This window comes from Meleagris gallopavo, chromosome 16, assembly GCF_000146605.3.
Source record: "Meleagris gallopavo isolate NT-WF06-2002-E0010 breed Aviagen turkey brand Nicholas breeding stock chromosome 16, Turkey_5.1, whole genome shotgun sequence".
Classification (NCBI taxonomy): Eukaryota; Metazoa; Chordata; class Aves; order Galliformes; family Phasianidae; genus Meleagris; species Meleagris gallopavo.
Window position 1 is genome coordinate 591,460 of NC_015026.2, and position 18,314 is coordinate 609,773.

At 54.9% G+C, this 18,314-nt stretch overlaps 1 protein-coding gene across 1 annotated transcript; it reads left to right on the forward strand.

The window, feature by feature from the left end:
* Positions 1–159: 159 nt before the first annotated feature.
* Positions 160–16,805, forward strand: RAB11FIP3 (RAB11 family interacting protein 3; the record flags this gene model as incomplete). Its single annotated transcript, XM_010719741.2, has 11 exons — positions 160–335; positions 3,695–3,829; positions 6,341–6,376; positions 8,714–8,807; positions 9,564–9,667; positions 10,629–10,769; positions 11,808–11,889; positions 12,727–12,864; positions 13,465–13,620; positions 14,001–14,141; positions 14,831–16,805. Coding segments are annotated over 11 exons (1,317 nt in total), but the record flags the coding sequence as incomplete, so codon positions are not given.
* Positions 16,806–18,314: the final 1,509 nt, after the last annotated feature.

Here is an 18,314-nt window from a genome sequence, read left to right on the forward strand (position 1 = left end):
TGTGCTTTTAGACATGTGGCTTGCTTTCCTCCTTGCTTCTTGCTAATCCCCCCTGCATTTTGCTCCAGAGGTTTTAAAATCTCTGCAGTCCTGGGCAGGAAAGCGCTCTGGGAGCAGTTACATGTGGTCACCCCGTGACACCCATCTCTCTGTCCCCACAGATCTCATCCACACGACCTGCCCCTGGGCTCAGACCTCAGCCACTCCATCGTTACGGTCATTAGCGGAGAGGAGCACTTCGAGGATTATGGAGAAGGGAATGAAGCAGATTTGTTCTCGGACAGCTTGTGTAATGGGGAAAGCAGCTTTAGCAGCTCCTCGTTCCTCTCCCCCAGGTAATGCTCAGCACAGCGCTGGCTGCGTTGTAATGGGTGTCGTTGGCATAACTTCTCAACTTGGGCTCTGCGTTTGGGTTTGCACACAACTTGGTCTGCGAGAGCAAATCCTGGATATAAGGAGATAACCAGCACAGAGCCAGGAGCTGCCTCCCTCCATCCTTGCCCTGCACAGTTCCCATCCTCCCACCAGAAGCACCGATGTCCAGCAGCATTGGAGGAGCACTTTGGAGCCCAGGGCAGCCCCACATTTCCTCTGCTGTTGGTGATGTGGCTCCTCTCAGAACTTTCTGGTAGGAAAAAGCAGGCAGCCTCACAGCTTTAGCTGTAGCTGGTAGGATGGTACAAACCAATCCATATCTGTTTTTCAAGAGAAAAAGTAAAAGCTGGAATGCTGACCCACAGCTGCAGCCCAGAGTATCTCTGTGTGACAGGATGCCTGCCACACACTGGTGTCCAAGAGGATGCTTTTTCCCTTTGGGATGGTGTGTGTGTGACTGCACAGCAGCGTAAATCTGTCATAGCTTTTTATTTTCTCCTCTTTGTCTGCATTCTGTCAGGTTCCTAAAGGCCTTTATATGGCTGGGGCAGTTCTGGCTGCAGGGGGCTGAAGGGGCAGGGCTGCTGTCAGCGCTTTGCTGCAGGCCAGGGCTAACTTTCCTTTTTCAGCAGCAGTTTTGAAGATGTGAACTAAACCTGCAATAGAGGTTTTGCTGTAAAGCTCTACCCATTGCTTTGGGAAACTCTAACCCCTGGTGAGTGTGCCCTGCTGGGGAAGGGGCACTTTGCTCACCTCACGTGTCCCCTGTTGGCACTGTGCAGAGCCACCTGGGTGCAGCTGTCCCTGCTGGTGCCACAGATGGGAAATGCTCTCAGCTAAAAGCCAGCCTTGGTGTTATGAGTTCCTCCCTGAGTGTGGGCCTCCAAACTGCTGCTCCAAAAGCCTCCTGGCAACAAAATACTCCAGTCATTTTGCAATCAGCTCAGCTTTTTCTTTAATACCAGTCCTGAGCTCCGGGTTACCCCCACGCACAGTGCTCAGCTCCTGCTCTGTCAGTGCCTGGCCTTTCCCATTCTTCTCCCTTTGGATCCCACCCCTGCAGCATCTCTGCTGTTCAGGGGGGGCTCAGGGGGTGCACAGCCCCAAAGCTCTCACTGCTTTTAGCTGGGGAGTGTTGAGAAGGCAGACTGCAGACAAAGCCCTGCAGAACCTCAGAGGTAAAGAATGCTGTTCTGTTTGAAAGAGAGAATTTCCGCATGCCTTTCAGGTCTGGCCCTTACCTGGGATTATTGTTGCGTGCAGGAAGGTCCTTAGCTGGCGTGTCTTTAAGAATGTGCTGTTTTTCTGAACAAAGCCCTGCCTACCACATGCGTTTACACACAGTGCAACCTTACAAAGAGCTGCAGGATGCTGCTGGCTCGGACTGAACCCCCTTTTTTTTTTTTTCTGCTGAGATTCAGCATCACTTGTAAATGGCCACGTCGCCATGCATCACCTCCACGTTGCAGGAGCATCAGATGGGAATCAGGTTGACACATTTTCCTGCACGCAGGATCAAAGCAGAGGTTAGAAGAGACCTCGAGCCATGGAGTCCAACCCCCCTACTAAAACAGGTTACCTACTATCAGTTGCATAGGTAGGTGTCCAGATCAGTTTTGAATGTCTCCATAAGCCTTCCACAGGAAGGCTAACACAAGAACCAGGAGCCTGCAGGGAGCACTGCAGGCTGCTGAATTTTCCTGCTTAGTCCTTACGTGCATGGTTACGGGTTGCCACTTTGGGCTCATCCATCCAGACAGCAAAGCTCTCTGCAACACCCAGCGAGTGTTGCAGCATTGGGAAGCCCAAGCCCCTCACACACCAACAGGCTGTAGGTGCTGCTGAGAGCAGCGCTGCTCCCCTGGGATGGAGGAAGGAGGCAGCAGGGCTGAGGGGTGGCAATGTGCCACCAGTGCTGGGTGGGGATGCCCTGAGGTGCGCTGTGGTTGAGCTCTCACCCACTCACCTGGCAGGAAACCAACGCAGCCAGGGGCCAGGTATATCTTCACGCAGTGAATACCTCTGGATTCTCTTAGGGCTTCTTGTCTAATGGCTTTCCCCGCCTTGATTAATGCTCGTTAAGAAGTGGGCGAAGTGAGGACGCGCCGAGCAGAGCTCATGTGTGGCTGAGCAATGGGGAGCATCCCGAAACGGGGCACATCGCTCCTCCTGGGTACCACAAAGCTGCTGCCAGCTTCAACCCCGTGCAAAGCCTGAGCAGCTGAAAGGACTGCTGGTGGATGGAGGGTTTTTTTTCCCTGAGATCAAGCCTGCCCTGGAGCGTAGGGATGTTTTTCCATGTTTCTGCAGGAGTGGAGCGAGGCAGCATGTCCTGTGTCTGGTCACCTGCTCTATGAGACACCAGCAGCACCGTATGGGTGGCACAGGCTCTGAGGCCTGGCCCTGGAGAGGCTGGGTGCCGCACCGTTGAGTTCTGAATGGAAACCCTCCTGGGGTTCCTCAGCATCTCCTGGGTCAGGGCTTTCCAGCGTGGACCTGTGTCACGGGGCCCCTTTCCAGACATCTGTTGTTTTTAAGCTTGCTCGTGTTTGCTCACACCTTTACCTGTCTTACTTATTGAACTGCTTTGTTTTTTCGCTCTTAACCTTTCTTTGATTCGAGTCTGTGGCTTCCAGAAGCATGTTTTCCTGCAGAAAATGGCATGCATACAGCCCCTAAGTGACACCGACCCCATGCTGCTTCGAATCCCGTGGCCAAACTCCCTTTTGCCCAAGCTGTGCCAGGTGGGAGAACGGCTCCCTGCTTTGCCAGGGGGCGGTGGACACCTCAGCAACTTGAGCAGCTGAAAACGAAAAGCTGATCAGACCCATTAGCTCCAAAGGCAATTAGTTTGTACACCTTTACATGTCTTTGCCAGATGATGAGGCGAAGCTGCTGCCTGTGCACTTCACTCTGTAGGAGGCGGCGGTTGGTTCACCACCGCTGTTTTATGAGCATACCTTCAAAGGGAGAAGTCCTTAGACGTGAAAACCTGACCCTGCTCTGCACTGCTAACAGTGGAGCAGCACAGCTGCTTTATTTCTAGATTGTCCCACTGGAAAACGGGGCAACCAACCAAAGGATTTGGCTCTTGGACTCAGTGCTGTGCATGAGCTCAGTTTGCAAATCCCAGAGCAAACCAATATTGCACACGGGGAAATAACCCAGCCTGCTCTCAAGCAGCAAATCCTACATCTTGTGCCAAAACCTCCCCTGCCTGGAGATGCCTCCCTTCCAAATAACTCAGCTTGTGGAAGCCACAGACGAAATCAGATTGCTCTGTTCTGTCCTGTTAAAATGACACTTGTGATTTCTCTAGCACCAATCCGCTCGCTGCGAAACTGCACAGCATTATCGCAGATGAAGCATTTGAGTTTTACTGTAGCCAGTGCCACAAACAAATCAACCGCCTTGAGGATCTTTCCGCTCGCCTGAATGATCTTGAAATGAATAGGTAATTGGTTTTGTGCGTGGCAATTTCAGTGTTGGGAATGATGCTCTTGAAGAGAAGACTCTCCTTGTCTTGGAAAGCTTTCCTCTGCTGCTGTCGGGCTCGATTCCTACTTGCAAAAAGGGATGGATTTTAGTGAGGGTGGTGGAGCTTGCAAAAAAAAGTCTGCAAAAGCATCACAGCAGATGGGCCTTTAATCTGAGCCCTGGGAGCTAACAGGCAATGGGAATCTTCCACCGTGCTCTGCTCGGCCTCGTGCACGTCCCATACGGCATCCACCACGCTCTGAGCAGTGCTGTCCTTATCTGGGAACCTGCAGCCCCAGGCTGATGGGCTGTGGTGTTTCTGCCAACCTGCGAGTGATGGTCGCAGCCCATCCTGCCATGGCAGCAGCCCCCCCAGCACAGCTCACTGACCTGGGGATCTCCTGGAGACACTCACTCTACAGCCGTAGAAACTGCTTGCACCCACTTGTTTCACTTGCACCCAGCACTGCCAGCGAACAGGTAGGATGAATGTCAGGGCCTTTGTGAGGAGCTCCACGCTTGTGAATGCAGCTTTTGGGGTCAGCCAGCTGATTTGGCAAGTGAGGGAGATAGCTGCTTTGATTTCCTTCTTCAGGCGTGGTTGCAGTCCACGGGGGGGGGGAAGGAGGGATGACGGTGCTGATGGAGATGATGGCTCTGCTCACACCCAGTGCGTTCTTTCAAGCCCGAGGCTGTGCTCATGGTCTGTCCATCCTGCAGGGACAGCTCTCCTGGGCCATAGCTTGGGGGAGAGCTGGAAGACAAATGGGAGCTTGGCCCTGTCTTTCTTAACAGTAAAAGTGCTTCTGTCCCTGCTCTTTCTCAGGCTCGTGGCTGCCTTTGCTGTTGGGAGCCTCCGTGTGGCAGCCCTGGGGGTGGTGATGGGGCTGAGGTTGTGCAGTCAGTAAGGAGAGTGCTGGGTTTCCCTGCGTGCACCAGCAGCCCCGCTCCATTCTGGGTTTCACAGCTGAAATGCCACTTCTGTGATGGGGTCCTGTGGTGTCTGTGAAGGAATTGAAGAAGCTTTGTTCAGCTCGTGCCCTCTGGGCTTTCGTGGCACAAATGTCTGGCTCCCTTGGGGGGGAGATTTGCCCCGCATGGATCTGCTGCTGTTGCTGGAGTGCAGCATTAGGTGTAGGAGGGGGGGGCTGGATTTAAGTGGATGTGAAGTCACGCAAATGTGACCTACAAGAAGAGCTGGAAGTCGCAGAGGGAGTTGGTGCTGTGATATGAGTGCCCCAAAGCCATAAGAGACGCGGCTCAGCGGGGCTGGCAGAGCTGTGAATGGGGCAGTTTGGAGAGCTGTGCTTTGTTTTAGTGCCCTTGAAGTGGAGTTTGCACATCTCATCCTCTCCCGGGAGAGCCGCAGGTGCCGGCTCTGCTTCCCATGCAGAGGAAAATATTCCTCCTCCCCCCAGCATGGGCTGTACGTGGCACCCTGCAGCTGCTGGCACACACGGGATGACCCCTTCCCAGCCAGCTCCTCCTGCTCCTTGCTAATGGGGCTGAGAGGACGCACCTCTGACTCAGACACAGGTAACCCTGACAGCAGCCTGCCATCGATCCTTGTTTCCCAGGAGCTGTATTTTTTATGTGTCTTTGACAGAAATCACCCTGCCTTATTTTTAATTCCTCCTTCGAAGAACTCATGTCACTGCTGCAGCTCCAGGCGGAACTGAGCTCCCAGCTGACTTTTATTGTTGTTCTTTGAGCTGAGCTAAGCACTGGGGAATGCAGCCCAGCTGAGCTGTTGGCCATCACTGCGCAGTGCTGAGTTGCCACCAGCATTGTGTCCTGGTGGCACCAATTGGACATCAGCATGGGTTTGGGTGCACGTGTGAGCCCTGCTCCTTTTGCCAGCTTGCAGCTGCAGCCGAGGGAACATCTGGCCAGGAGTTGGTGCTGGAAGAGGCAGCAGGGATGTGGCTGCTTGTGCTGTCATGGTGCTCCGTGCACCACGGATGGGGGAGTTGTGCGCAGCACCATGCACAGCACCAACAACCCATCGGTGAACCAAGCAAGAAGGGCTTGTCCCTGTCCTTGGTGTCATAGGGTGCTTAAAATCCATGATCTACAGCTCCTGCAGTCCTGGTAGCAGTTCTTTGGTGATCCAGAGCCAAATACAGCTCAGCAAGAGTAATAGCAAGCAGTGCAAAGCTCACAAATGGATGGAGATGTGGGGTGCGTGGCACAGCCGGGCAGGGACCTGGAGGGACACGGGGTGCTGGAGCTCTGCAGTGCTGGCAGAGCCCCACTGAGCTCACTGCTATTCTTAGCCCCTTGCTTGGGGATCAGCTTTCAGGGCTGGGACCGGCCGTGTTTAATTGGGTTTGTTATCCCAGCAGTGCTAATTGTGAGGGTCGTGGGGCTGCTGGCCGTGCATGTTGCAGGGGTGAAGGACGTGCCCCGAGTGCCTGCAGTTTCCTGTTTCCCTCGCCGTCCACTGTCAGCTCTCCTAACTCTTTCCTGTTATTTGTTGCTTTTGCAGTCCGAATAAAAGACTCTCCAGCAAGAAGGTGGCAAGGTAAGCTTGTGCTTGGGTTACTGCTGCCGTGGGAAGGGTGCCCGTGCTGGCCGTCAGCATGAGTTTACAACGTCTTCTGGACACGTTGGGGAAAAATGGGTCTCATTCTGATCTGTTTTCCATTAGCCCTTCCAATGATCTGGAGATTGCTCCCTTGTGCCGGCAGCTGGAGGTGGCTGCCAGCCCGATTTCTCCCAGGACAGAAGCAGGGGAGGCTTTTCCCTGTTGCTCAGGGCAGCCCTGAGGTCTTGGCCTCACGGGTGCAGCTGGGATGGGTCAGGTCAGGGGGAGCTCTGGGGGCAGCTGCAGGTAACCGTTCTGTTATTCTGCTTTTTCTGCCCTGTGGCACTGTCCTAAGGCTTGCTCGTGTGCCAGCTGCCCTTGCCTGGCGGGTGTTTTTATCCCAGTTTGCACAGGAAAGGCAGCACTCTGCTCTGGGGTCTGTCCTGTCTCCACGCACCCCTCTCTCCTCTGCTGGCTGCACCACCCTGCCATGTCCTGCTTTTATTCACAAGCTGTCTCTTCTCTGCCCTGCCCTGCTTGGGAGAAACGCTGCCCTCCGAGGTCTCTGCCTTTCCCTTCACCCCCTTCCAAGCGGAGGCTGGGCACTCAGAGGAAGGGGCAGCTTGTTAGGATGGGGCCAGAAGTCACCACGCTCCCTCTGGAAGCGCAGACCTCACCATCAATCCGAGCACTCAGGAGCTGCCCTGCACCTCATCATCTCGCCCTGCCCTTCCCAATTTTTCCTGTGGTCAGCAAGTCTGTCCTCCTGGAAAGGAAGCGAGGCTTTGATATTGAATTTCCTCCTTCCACTCATCTCACTTTGGAGACCTTTGTTAAAAACACGGGCAGGAAAGAAGGCAGAAGGGAGCAGGCCGTCCCATGCTTCCCGTATCAGGATCACCTTCTGTCCCCTGCCTGGCAGAGCAGAGGGCAGGACTGGAGTTAAGCCCACGGGGGCAGAGGTGCCTCCTCCCCAGGGGACAGCCCTGCATGTTAACCACAGAGAAGAGCCAGCTCCTTCAGATCAGCCAGAAGAGCACTTTTTGTTGCAGGTCCTGTAATTATAACGTAATGTTTGCTTTTGGGAAGTGGGTTTTATTTTGGTCAGGGCTCTTTCCCTGACTTTTGTTACCCGTGTTCTGCTTGTGCCAAGAAATCTCTGCTGCTCGGGCCCTGTTGTGCTTGGCATGATTTAAATGACAAATGTGTCCAAGACTTCAGAATCTAAATATGTACTCAGGGCGAGGAGGCAAAACAAGCCTGGTACTCAGCTGTGGTCTCTTCAGTAAATGCCAGCCACGCTTCATGAATATTTGCATGAGCATATTGTGTAGCAGGGTGAGTTTCAGAGCCTAGATGACATAATCATTGGATAATTTAGGTTTGAAGAGACCTCTTGCTCTCCTCCTGCTTGAAGCAGTGCTGGTTTCAAAGCCCGGTCAGCCTGCCTGCTGCACAGTGGGGCTGCTTGGGTCACAGAGAGGCAGCAGAGATCCACAGCTTGGGGGTGGTAGAGCTGGGAAACACCCACTGCCCTTTTTGGGGAGGGAAGGGGACTGCCCAAACCATGGGCACGTGTCACTTAACCTGAGCTGACCCTGCTGCTGGCAGACCCTGCGTGTGCTGCTCCAGTGGTGTGAGCCCTGCGGGTACCACGCTGCAGGCTCTGACCCCACATTGCACTGAGAACAGCAGTGCTTTGCTCCAGGCAGCGTCCTGGGTCTGCAGGGCTGTGCTGTGACAATGACAACCAGTAGTGCCGCTCGTGCCGTGCAGCAATGGAGCTAATTACGGCGGTGGCACAATTAGCACCAATCAGAGCTGGGCAGCGTCCTCAGATGGATGCAGAGCTGTGGCCAGCGATGTCGTAAGGCCTGGCTAATGATTAGCTTGCTCTCTGCTGTGCCACAGCTGAGATGGGTGTTTCCCAACAAGCTCAGGGTTCTGTTCCTCTTCCCATCCATCGCCCCCAGTAGTTAACTTTATCGGTGGCAAGAGCAGAGTACTCTGTCCTTTGGTAGATGACACATGTTCTTAAAGGGAGAAAGTGGGGAGCAGGGGCTCTTATCTCCTATTCCAAAGAGCGAGAGCAGATGATGGCAGTGTGAAGTCCCTGCAGCATGTGTCCACGTCTGCACTCTGCCGCTGGGGCTCTGGTAAGAGACTGCTTGATGAGGAGCAGTGCTCTGCCAGCACCAAGGAAGGAGGTGGCAGCTGGGAAGGAGGGAAAGGGACCGTATGGTGTGGGTGTTGTCAGCTGAAGTCGCCCTGTCTGGCTATGATGGCCCTGATGGTCGCCCTGCTGTGGGTGGGGATGGCTTTGCTGTGTTACAGACAGCTGCACCAGACCAGCACACTGTCTGGAGGAGCAATGGAGGAGTCCTACAGGGACACGTTGGAGTGCACAGAAGAGGACATCACAGACAAGGTAGGAGCAGGGCTGCCTGTGCCACAGTGGCACTCATCAGTGGCACGCAGGGCTTTGGGATGGCTGGGCTGAAGCTCCTCTTGCTGCATTGCCTCTAATCCTGCACTGAATGAAGGAGACATAACCTGAGAGCCCTCTGTCCCCGTGCAAAGAGGCCTGGCCCTGGTGACAGCATCTTCCTCTGGTTGCTTTGTGCTGGTCCTCATGGGGTGGTAGGGCAAGGAGGACCAGAAGGCTGTTGCTGGAGCACCTCTGGTTAAGAATAGCAAGGGGAAAGATGGAAAGTGAAAGATGAGTGAACTCTGCCTTGCGTAAGTGTTCGCTGCAGTGATGAAACTCTTTCAAAATGGCTTTTTTAGTTCTGCCGTCAGGAGCAGCGTGGGAAAGGGAAACATGCATGTGGCTGTTTGCAGTGTCATTTGCCTGCTTCCCCAGCACAGCAGCATGGTGGTTCAGGCTCTGTTGACGTGCTGCTGGCTGCTTTGTTTGTGCATGGGTGTGGTTGAGACTCAGCCGGGGTCCTTTGCTCTGGGCATTGCTGTAGCATCTTGTTATGAAGAAAGGAAGCAGGGAGGCGTTTGGCCCCATGTTTCTACTTGGGACACATGGGAAATCGGTGTAGAACCTGAGCAAAAGCCTGGCTGCGGTGGCAGCTGTCCCCTTTTGGGTGGCTCCTGCTTTGAGGGGGGGGGTTGGGAGTGATGCACTGCCTGTTTGCTGGGGGTCTGTGCTGAGCTGTGCCTCTCCCCCACCCAGGTGGTCTTTCTGGAGAAGCGGGTGACGGAGCTGGAGAAGGACACAGCTGCCAACGGTGAGCAGCACAGCCGCCTCAAGCAGGAGAACCTGCAACTCGTGCACAGGTAAAGGAGCTGGCCTGGCTCTCCTTGGGATCATAGGGTGCTTTTCCAGGGTCGTGGGCAAATCCCCAGGATTCGCTCTGTGCAAATATTCTGCTCGGTTGCATGTAAATACGGAGCTCTGTGGGTCTTTCTTCGTGTGCCCACCTCTCTGTGCAGCCCCAGGGGTTGGATTGGGGGGGGGGCTGCAGGTTGGTGTTTCCTGGAAAGCTGTTCAGGGTGAGGGGCTTTGCTCAGATGGCTGTGCAGCAGGGTCTGTGCCTGCTCTGCCCCATCACAGCCTCACTGATTTCAGCCCCCGCTGCAGCACAACCCTGTGGATCCCACGGCGACTGACAGCTGCCCTCCCCGAGCTGGCAGGCTCCTCTCTTCCAGCAGCATATTTACACCCGCAGATAAACCCTCCAGGATTTATCTATAGGGCTGTAAGGCTGTTAAGTAACAGCTGTGTCATGGAACCGAGCGATTCAAACAAAGGTTTCTCTAAGCCCTGATAAACTCTGCAGCAGAGGGGAATGTTTTCACTTTAGCAGCTTGGCCCAGAAGTGTCAGCCAGCTTTTAATCAAGCCTTGTACACGCTGCTGGTTGAAGAATGGCTTTATCTGGCGAAAGCCTGTCTGAGCAAAGTGGCTGCATAAGGGACAGCCCACAGCCTCCCAGCAAAGCACACCCTGAGCAGCTTCCCCAGAGCAGGGCTCTGATTGAGGTGGCACCGTCCAGGCAGTGCCAGCACCGAGACCCACAGGTGTGCCATAAAGTGATTGCTGTGCTTTCACCCTCTTCCCCTCTCACTGGTCTCCTCCTTAAAAGGGGTTTGGAGAGGTAGGGCATGGTGGAGAGGTAGAAAAATGGGCAGGGATACCACACAGCTTATTTTATTTGGGGATTTTGTGGGCTGTCTTGCTTTCTTGCTGCATCTGATGGAAGAAGTGAAGCTCTCTTACACCTCTCTCCTCCCCACAGAGCGAATGCTCTCGAGGAACAGCTGAAGGAGCAGGAGCTGAGGGCTGACCAAACACTCCTGGAGGAGATCAAGAAGCAGAGGGAGATGCTGAGCAAAATGGAGAGGGAGAAGAGCATCGAGATCGAGAACCTGCAGGCCAGGTGGGGCCAGGGCACGTGGGCAGGATTACCACAAATCATTACAGGCCCTGAGGTTTGGCTGCTTCTCCTTCCTTCCCTTCATCCCGAAATCAGGCCCCTCCACCAGCATGGCCTCAGACTGTTTGGATTTCCCCGATACGGTTTCAGTTTAGCTCCTGTTCCCCATCCACAGCTCTGCCCTGCAGCGTGTGAGTGCAGGTGGTGGTTGTTAGCACTTGTTTGCATGAAAGATCCGTGGAAGTCCGTTTGATGCTCAGATGTGACTCAGCTCTTGGAAGCAGGCAGGTGTCTGATCCTGCTCCCAAAAGCTGCCATGGCTGTTGAGCAGATGCAGGCTGGGAGGGAAGGCGAGGGCTCAGCCCACGACGAAGGAGGGTTGGCAGGAGTGTGCCGTGACTGCAGGCTGCTCAGAGGCACAGAGGGGGTACTGAGGCACAGTTAGACCCCATCTCGAGAAGGAAGAGCTGTCAGACAGGTGCTGGCCTGGCCAGGGAGCTCTTGCCTTCCCAAGGAAAGAGTAGCATGGGATGTTACCTCATTTATTGGACAGGTTTGTTATTCAGGGGGATATTTTTACCACCTTTCCAGAATGCATGTTGCTCTCCAGCCCTTGCAGTAAACGAAGACCAAATGCACTTCATTTGGTTGGTTGGTTGATTTTTCAATCGTGTGTGTGGTAGGACAGTTAGCACAGCAGATAGCTGTTGCTTTACCTGGAGAACTCAGAGGTGAAGCTCTCTGACTGCCCGCGCAGCATTTGCTTCCTGCTGCCTGATGCTGAGGTTTGCCCATGAGCACAAATGAGCATTCAGTTGAAAAAAATAACATCTGAACTTGTTGTGGAGGGCATGGGCCTGGAGAAAGGACCTGCCCAAGTTGTGCAGGTTTCCCTTTTTTCCCTTGGGAATGGGGATAGTACAAGTCTCGGGGTTTGGATAAATCACTGCTGGCTTTCCTCCAGCAGGTCCTGGTTTGATATGCTGGTGATGCTTCAGCCCAGTCTGCTGCACTTTCTGACACGTCTCCTTATTGTTGCAGGCTGCAGCAGCTGGATGATGAGAACAGCGAGCTGAGGTCTTGTGTCCCTTGTTTAAGAGCCAACATCGAGAGGCTTGAGGAGGTGAGAACGTGTGTATGTGTGTGTGCCAGAGCCTCTGCCCTCCCCACAGCTCAGCTCTGGGTGGGCTCAGCAGTGCTGACACCACAGCCCGACCTCGGGGCAGTGCTTTGCAGGCAGCCTGGCTGCAAACCTGGTGTTAAAAATGCAATGAGCCTGAGCTGGCAGCGAGCAGCTGGAGCGGCGGGTGGCCTGGCTGCAGGAAGGGACCTCGTGCCCTCTGCTGGAGGCAAGTCCGCAGCAGGAAGGGTTTAGGTCTGCTTCGTGCCCAGGCACACAGCTGTCACTGAGATCCACGTCTTGAGTCTTCAGAATGCTGTGTTATCTCACAGACCCTCTCCCTGTGCCGGGGTCGGGAGGCTGCAGCCTGGCAGGGCCGGATGGGAGCATTGGCCATGGAGAGGATGAGCTTGCAGCTCTCACTTCTGGCACGGAGGTTGCATTGTGGCTCTGTTGGAGCTTGTGGCGGATGTAAGATTAAAACTGATGTGAAACCAAACCTCTGCTCGGCTGGAGGACCTCTGGCATTGCACCCATTCTGAGCTCACAGAGCACTGCCTGCTGTGGCCAAGGCAGCACTGTCTTCATGCCCTGAGGCCTTGTGAGCACTGGATGGAGAGAACTACTGTGTCCTGGTTGCATTTGGGGCTTTCGGAAAGCCAAAGGCTTCCTTGCAGGCAGAGCCAAGCCAGGAGCCTGGGGATGGAGTGAGTTGGTCATAGGAAAACAGGGAAATGCCCGGCGTGGGGCTGTTGGCACCAGCAGGTGACAGAATTCACCCAGCACCTCCAGGCTGGGTGGCAGTGAGCCCTGTGACCCCTGCACTGTGTGTGCTTGCAGGAGAAGCAGAAGCTGCTGGACGAGATTGAGGACCTCACTGTGCAGCTCACAGAGGAGCAGGAGAACAAGAGGAAGATGGGGGACAAGCTGAGCCATGAGAGGCACCAGTTTCAGAAGGAAAAGGAATCGACACAGGAGGTGAGGAGTTTGCCTGCTCACTGTAGCCCTGCCTTGCCAAAACAAGGCAGCTTTGCATCTCTAGTTTCAACAGCATCTCCAAAGCCAATTTTAAGAGCTTTTGGTCATGCCTGGGTGGAGAAAGGTAGTACAGCAGCTTAGCTGTATAACATCTGTCAGTTTTGCCTGTGTTAAAATTCAACCAAGCACATCTGCCTGCACCTGGAAACCCATTTGGGCTGTGCCACCCTTGCCAGTTGCTTTCTCGCATCAAAGGAGCTGTGGCAGCAGCACGTGGAACCAGCAAGTGCTTGCAAAGGGGAAGAGAGAGCAGGTTGGGGGAGAGCTCTCAGCTGTCTTCATGTCTGGGGGCAAAAACATGGGACCCCCGCCACCTCTTCCAGGTAATTCCATCTGGAGGCTCAAGCAGTGCCTGCCATCATGGCAGGAATGGAGTTTGGGGTCTGAGAGTAGAAATTGCTGTTGTTTTGGCATAATGTGGGGATTCACAGCGCGTCCCATTGCAGCAGGAGGGAGCTGCTCCCAGCCAGGAGGCCACCCGTGTGTCCCACGGGCTGCAACCAGCGCCAGCACTCAGCTGTCCTCTTCCTTTTGCTGCAGCTCATTGAGGACCTCAGGAAGCAGCTCGAGCACTTGCAGCTCTTCAAACTGGAATGTGAGCAACGGCGAGGCCGGAGCAGCAGCATGGGGCTGCAGGAGTACAACAGCAGGACACGAGAGACGGAGCTGGAGCAGGAGATCAAGCAGCTTAAGCAGGTAGGTGAGGCTGGGAAGGGGGAGGAAACATTCTGCAATAAGGGATGCTGTTTCCTCTTTTGCCTGGCTCCTTGGTTGGTGGGGTTGACCCTCCCAGGAGCTGACCATGCATGCAGCATCCTGCTGCTTCTTGCTCCCCTGTGCAGGGACAGGAGAGCTCAGATTCTTCCTCTGAAGGGCATCATGTGTATGCAGGACCCGTGTATGTCTAGACCTGTCCCACATTTCCAGAGGCTCTCCAGGCTCTCCAGTCAGAGTCAGGAGAACGTGTGCTGTTCCCAGTGCCCTGCAAAGCCCCTGCCTTTCCAGCTGTGCAGTGGGGTTGGATGGATCTGCTCGGGGGCACCACGCAGTACCTGACATGTGGTTGTTGTGAACAGGATAACAGGAGCCTGAAGGAGCAGAATGACGAGCTGAACGGGCAGATCATCAACCTGAGCATCCAGGGAGCCAAGAACCTCTTCTCAGCCTCCTTCTCTGAATCCCTGGCGGCAGAGATCAGCTCAGTCTCCAGAGATGAGGTGCGTGCACAGGGGGCTGCTTCTCTCTGACCGCGTCTCCCTGGGGTGCTGGGGCTTCCCCTTCCCATCCAGCAAACAGGAGCCCATGTGGCCATGGCTGCAGTACTGCTCTCTCCCAAACCCCACCTGAGAGCTCTCATGAAACAGAATGCAATGATTTAAAGAGCATTTGGAACTGGGACAGGGGAGGTATAGGTTGGATATTAGGAGGAAGTTTTTCATGCAGAGGGTGGTGAGGCACTGGAACAGGTTGCCCAAGGAGGCTGTGGATGCCCCATCCCTGCAGGCATTCAAGGCCAGGCTGGATGTGGCTCTGGGCAGCCTGGGCTGCTGGTTGGCGACCTGCACACAGCAGGGGGTTGGAACTGGATCAGCACTGTGCTCCTTTGCGACCCAGGCCATTCTATGATTCTATGACTTGCCCTAATTCATGGGAATTCTGCTTTGCTTTCTCTTCCTGGGCTGGATCAGCAAACACAAAAGTGTGTGTGTGTGTGTCTGTCTGCCTGTCTGTCTGCAGCTGCATTAAAAGCCCAGCAGCTGGGACAGCTGCCCTGGAGACCTCAAGTCCAAGGGTAGGGCTGAGCAGAGCTGCTGGCTGAGGGCATCTCCTCCCCGTGGAGTCGTGGAACGATGTCCTCCTCCCAGCCCAGACAGCAGCAACCACTTCTCCCTTCTCTCCCTCGCAGCTCATGGAAGCAATTCAAAAGCAAGAGGAGATCAACTTCCGCCTGCAGGACTACATCGACAGGATCATCGTGGCCATCATGGAGACCAACCCCTCCATCCTGGAGGTGAAGTAAGGGCGGCCGAGAGCCGCGCGCTGCGCACTCTGCCACGGCTGTGGATTTGGTGCTCTGAGAGGAGGAAGAAGGGACTCGCAACGTCTTTGCTCTTGATGAAGGCACAAGGAAACGTGGCGTCGGATCGGTGGGGAATCAGCCGGCGCAGCAGCGGGGCGGAGAGCCAGCAGTGAGGCTCTGTTGTCTGACTCCGTTATTTTGCAACCCTCCTGGCTTCGAGGGGCGAAAGGGAACCTGGAGGAGGAGCGGAGGCAACGGGCAACCGTGGGAAGGATTTGGGACGGCCCCGCACGGGTGTGAGGAGGGCTTCCTCTGAACTGCAGGGGTCGGGATGGAGCAGGAACGTTTCCCCCCCCAGCTGCCCTACCCAGCCTGGGTGTCTGCTTTGCCAAAGTGTCCGTGACACACTTACTCACTGGGGCAGATCTGGGAAAGAGGGAAACACATCCTGGACTTGTAGAATTATGATGATTATTTTTTAATTAACTTAATGCAAATGTCTTCATCCAGCTGGCGCAGTTAATCCTTGCCCTGCTGCTTTTGCTTGGGAACGGGTCGCGTGCACGGAGCACGCTGGCTTCTCACTTGCTGGTGGCACGGAGAGGGGAGCAGCCATCCTTGGGACAGGGTGTGAGTGCAGTGTCACCCACCTCCTTATTTATTTTGCTGTCTGTGGCTCGCTGCCCTCTGCTCCCATGGCTCCAGGGTGGGATGTTGCTGCGGGGTCTGCACAGCTCGTGGCAGAGCCGTCCCCTCCATCCTGCTTGCAGGGATTGGGGCAGAGGTGGTGGTGTGAGGGCTGAGCTCTGTGTGCTGCCCCAGCATCCCAGCACGGAACGGGGCTCTGCTGGTGATGGCTGTGATCCCGGAGGGAGAACCCGCTCCTCACCCTGTGCTGGAGGTAGGGATGGGGTGGCTGCTCTGGGCTCCTAGCACACAGCATCGCCCATCCCTGCGCTGCCAGGGGCAGGAGGTCTCTGTGAACACAGTGCCAGCTGACAGGGAAACAGACCACGCTCACAGCGGGCAGCTCGTGGTGACCGCAGCGAGGAGCATCCATGGGAGCAGCCACTCATCCCACTGCCCCAGAATCTGGTTCCCTCGCTGCACCAGGCCCACGGAGCAGCTATTTCTCCTGCTAGCCAAGCTTTGGAAACACCACTGCAGCCCAAAAACAGGGGAGAAGCAGCAACCCCCAAAATTCTTCCGAGCGCATCGCTGTGTCGTGGGTCAGCCAGGGCTGTCCCTGCAGCTGAGCCCGGAGCCACCGCCGTGTCCCCACACCACGGCCATCTGACACAGCCCTGCACCCAGCCTGGGGATGGAGCCACGTCGTGTACATTTCCAGAGAAGCTTTGGGTGTAAATCAGTGTATACATGGAGAGGGAAATTTTTCTATCTTGTAGAGTAGGTATTTTTATAGAACGAAGGTTGATCATTTTTTTAATACTTTAAAAGAAGAGAGAAATGTATCTGTGTATAACACAAAAGCATATATATATATATATATGTATAAATATATAAATATTGGAGATCTGCCTTTCTCGACTTGGGGTCACCGATCCCCAGTTCCTACAATCGTCTTTTTTTCCTGTCGCTCACAAAGAGGTACTGTAACTGTAAATAAGCACCAGGAAAAGGTTTTAAGCAAACAAAGCACTGACTTGCACATTCACCATGCTTTAAAGCCCCTATGAAAAAAAAAACAAAAAACAAAAACAAAACCACACCGACCTGTCCTTCCTGAAAACCTTCCTCTCTCCCCACCGGTATGTGAAGGAAGTCCCAAAAGGGTGAAAGCAGTATTGTCTTAAATGATGTATTGATTCTTGTCCCATTAAATGCTGTTACCATTCCTGTCCTCGGCTCTTCCTTGCTGTGACTTTGTGAGGTCTTTGGGGTGGGATGGGGGGGAGCAGAAGGCACTGGGGATGGGCATAGGGACTTCCAGAGCCAGTGCTGTTCTTGTCCCCATGTCCTGCTGTCCTATGGGGATGTAAGTGAGGACGTGGAGCTTCCCTTTGCCTGCAGCCTGCTGGGTGCTGTGTGAGCTCCTCCAACCACTCTACTGACAGAAATCCCACTCTTGGGCAAGGAAATGCCCTAAAACCCTCTTGCTGAGCTGTGCACATCTTTGTGCCTCCTCTGAGCTTCCGTAAGCTGCCCCAAAGGGCTCCAAAATCCCCTCTGCGTTGCTGCAAACCGCTCCATCCTGCTGCCAGCTGCTGCTCCAGAACCTCCCTGAGCATCCCTAAAGGGCCCCAACAGCTCTGAAGGGTGCCAGGATTATTTTCTCTTCTAAAAAAAGTCCTTTAAAATCAGCTCGGCACTTTGGGGAGCCCCAAAACGCCCCGAGTGATTCCAACCCTACAGCTCCACTGAGCACCTGGGCTGCCCCAGGAACCTCCCCCCGTGTGGCCCCAAAAGCCAGCAGCGCTCCAAGCAGCTCTCAAGCTCCTCCAAACTCTTCTGAAACTCCTTGAAGTAGCTGAAAACGCACCGAAAGAAATATCCTGCAGCAGCTCGAAAGCACTCCAAGCCTTCCTCTGAAGGGCCCTGCGTGGTCTCAAGTGCTCCCAAGCCCTCTGTGAGGCCCCTGAAATGCCTCCAGACCTTTCTGGGATCCCTCCCGACAGGGATGCTGAATGCTAAGGACTTTCTCCAGCGGTGCTGCAGAGATCTCTGTGTTCCAGTGCTCCCCGAATCCCCCTTGGGGTGACTGTGGGGCCGTATCAGCAGCCCCCAGTGTTGGGTCCCAGCCCACCTCTGTGCCTTTGGAGAGCCCCAAATGTCGTTCCTGATAGATGAACGCATTTCCCCATCAGAGGTTTATGGCTTTGTGGAACAATCGTGGCTCCAAAACTCACTGAGGGCTGCAGGAGTTGTCTTGGAACGCTGCTCTCTGCTCCCTGCTCAGTGTGGGAGAGTTGGATTGGTTGGCTCGTCCCCATGGGTGCTCCTGGATGCAGGACAAGGATGCTCTGGGACAAGGACAAGGGCAAAGATGCTCCAGGATGCAGCGCCATGGGAACCCAAACGCCCAGCAAACCCCAGCCCTAAATGCACAGCCTGAAATTCACACTTTTCTCTTCTTTTCTAAGCAGGAAATCACTGCGAGTTCAGAAAGTCCTCACATTCCCCCCTCCCGCAGCCAACAGGGCCGGGTTGGGTGGGTGCTGGGAGCAGCCCCGGACTGGGGGAGGGCGGGTCGGAGACCCCTTTGCTGCCCTCCGTGGGGCCGGGGAGGGGATTCCCAGCTCTGCCCGTGGCTTTCAGGGGGGGAAAGGGCCGCAGCATCGCGATGGGACCGGAGAGGACGGGACCCCCCGGAACCACCCGGCGATGCCACGCCTGTGGGATACGGGTGGGG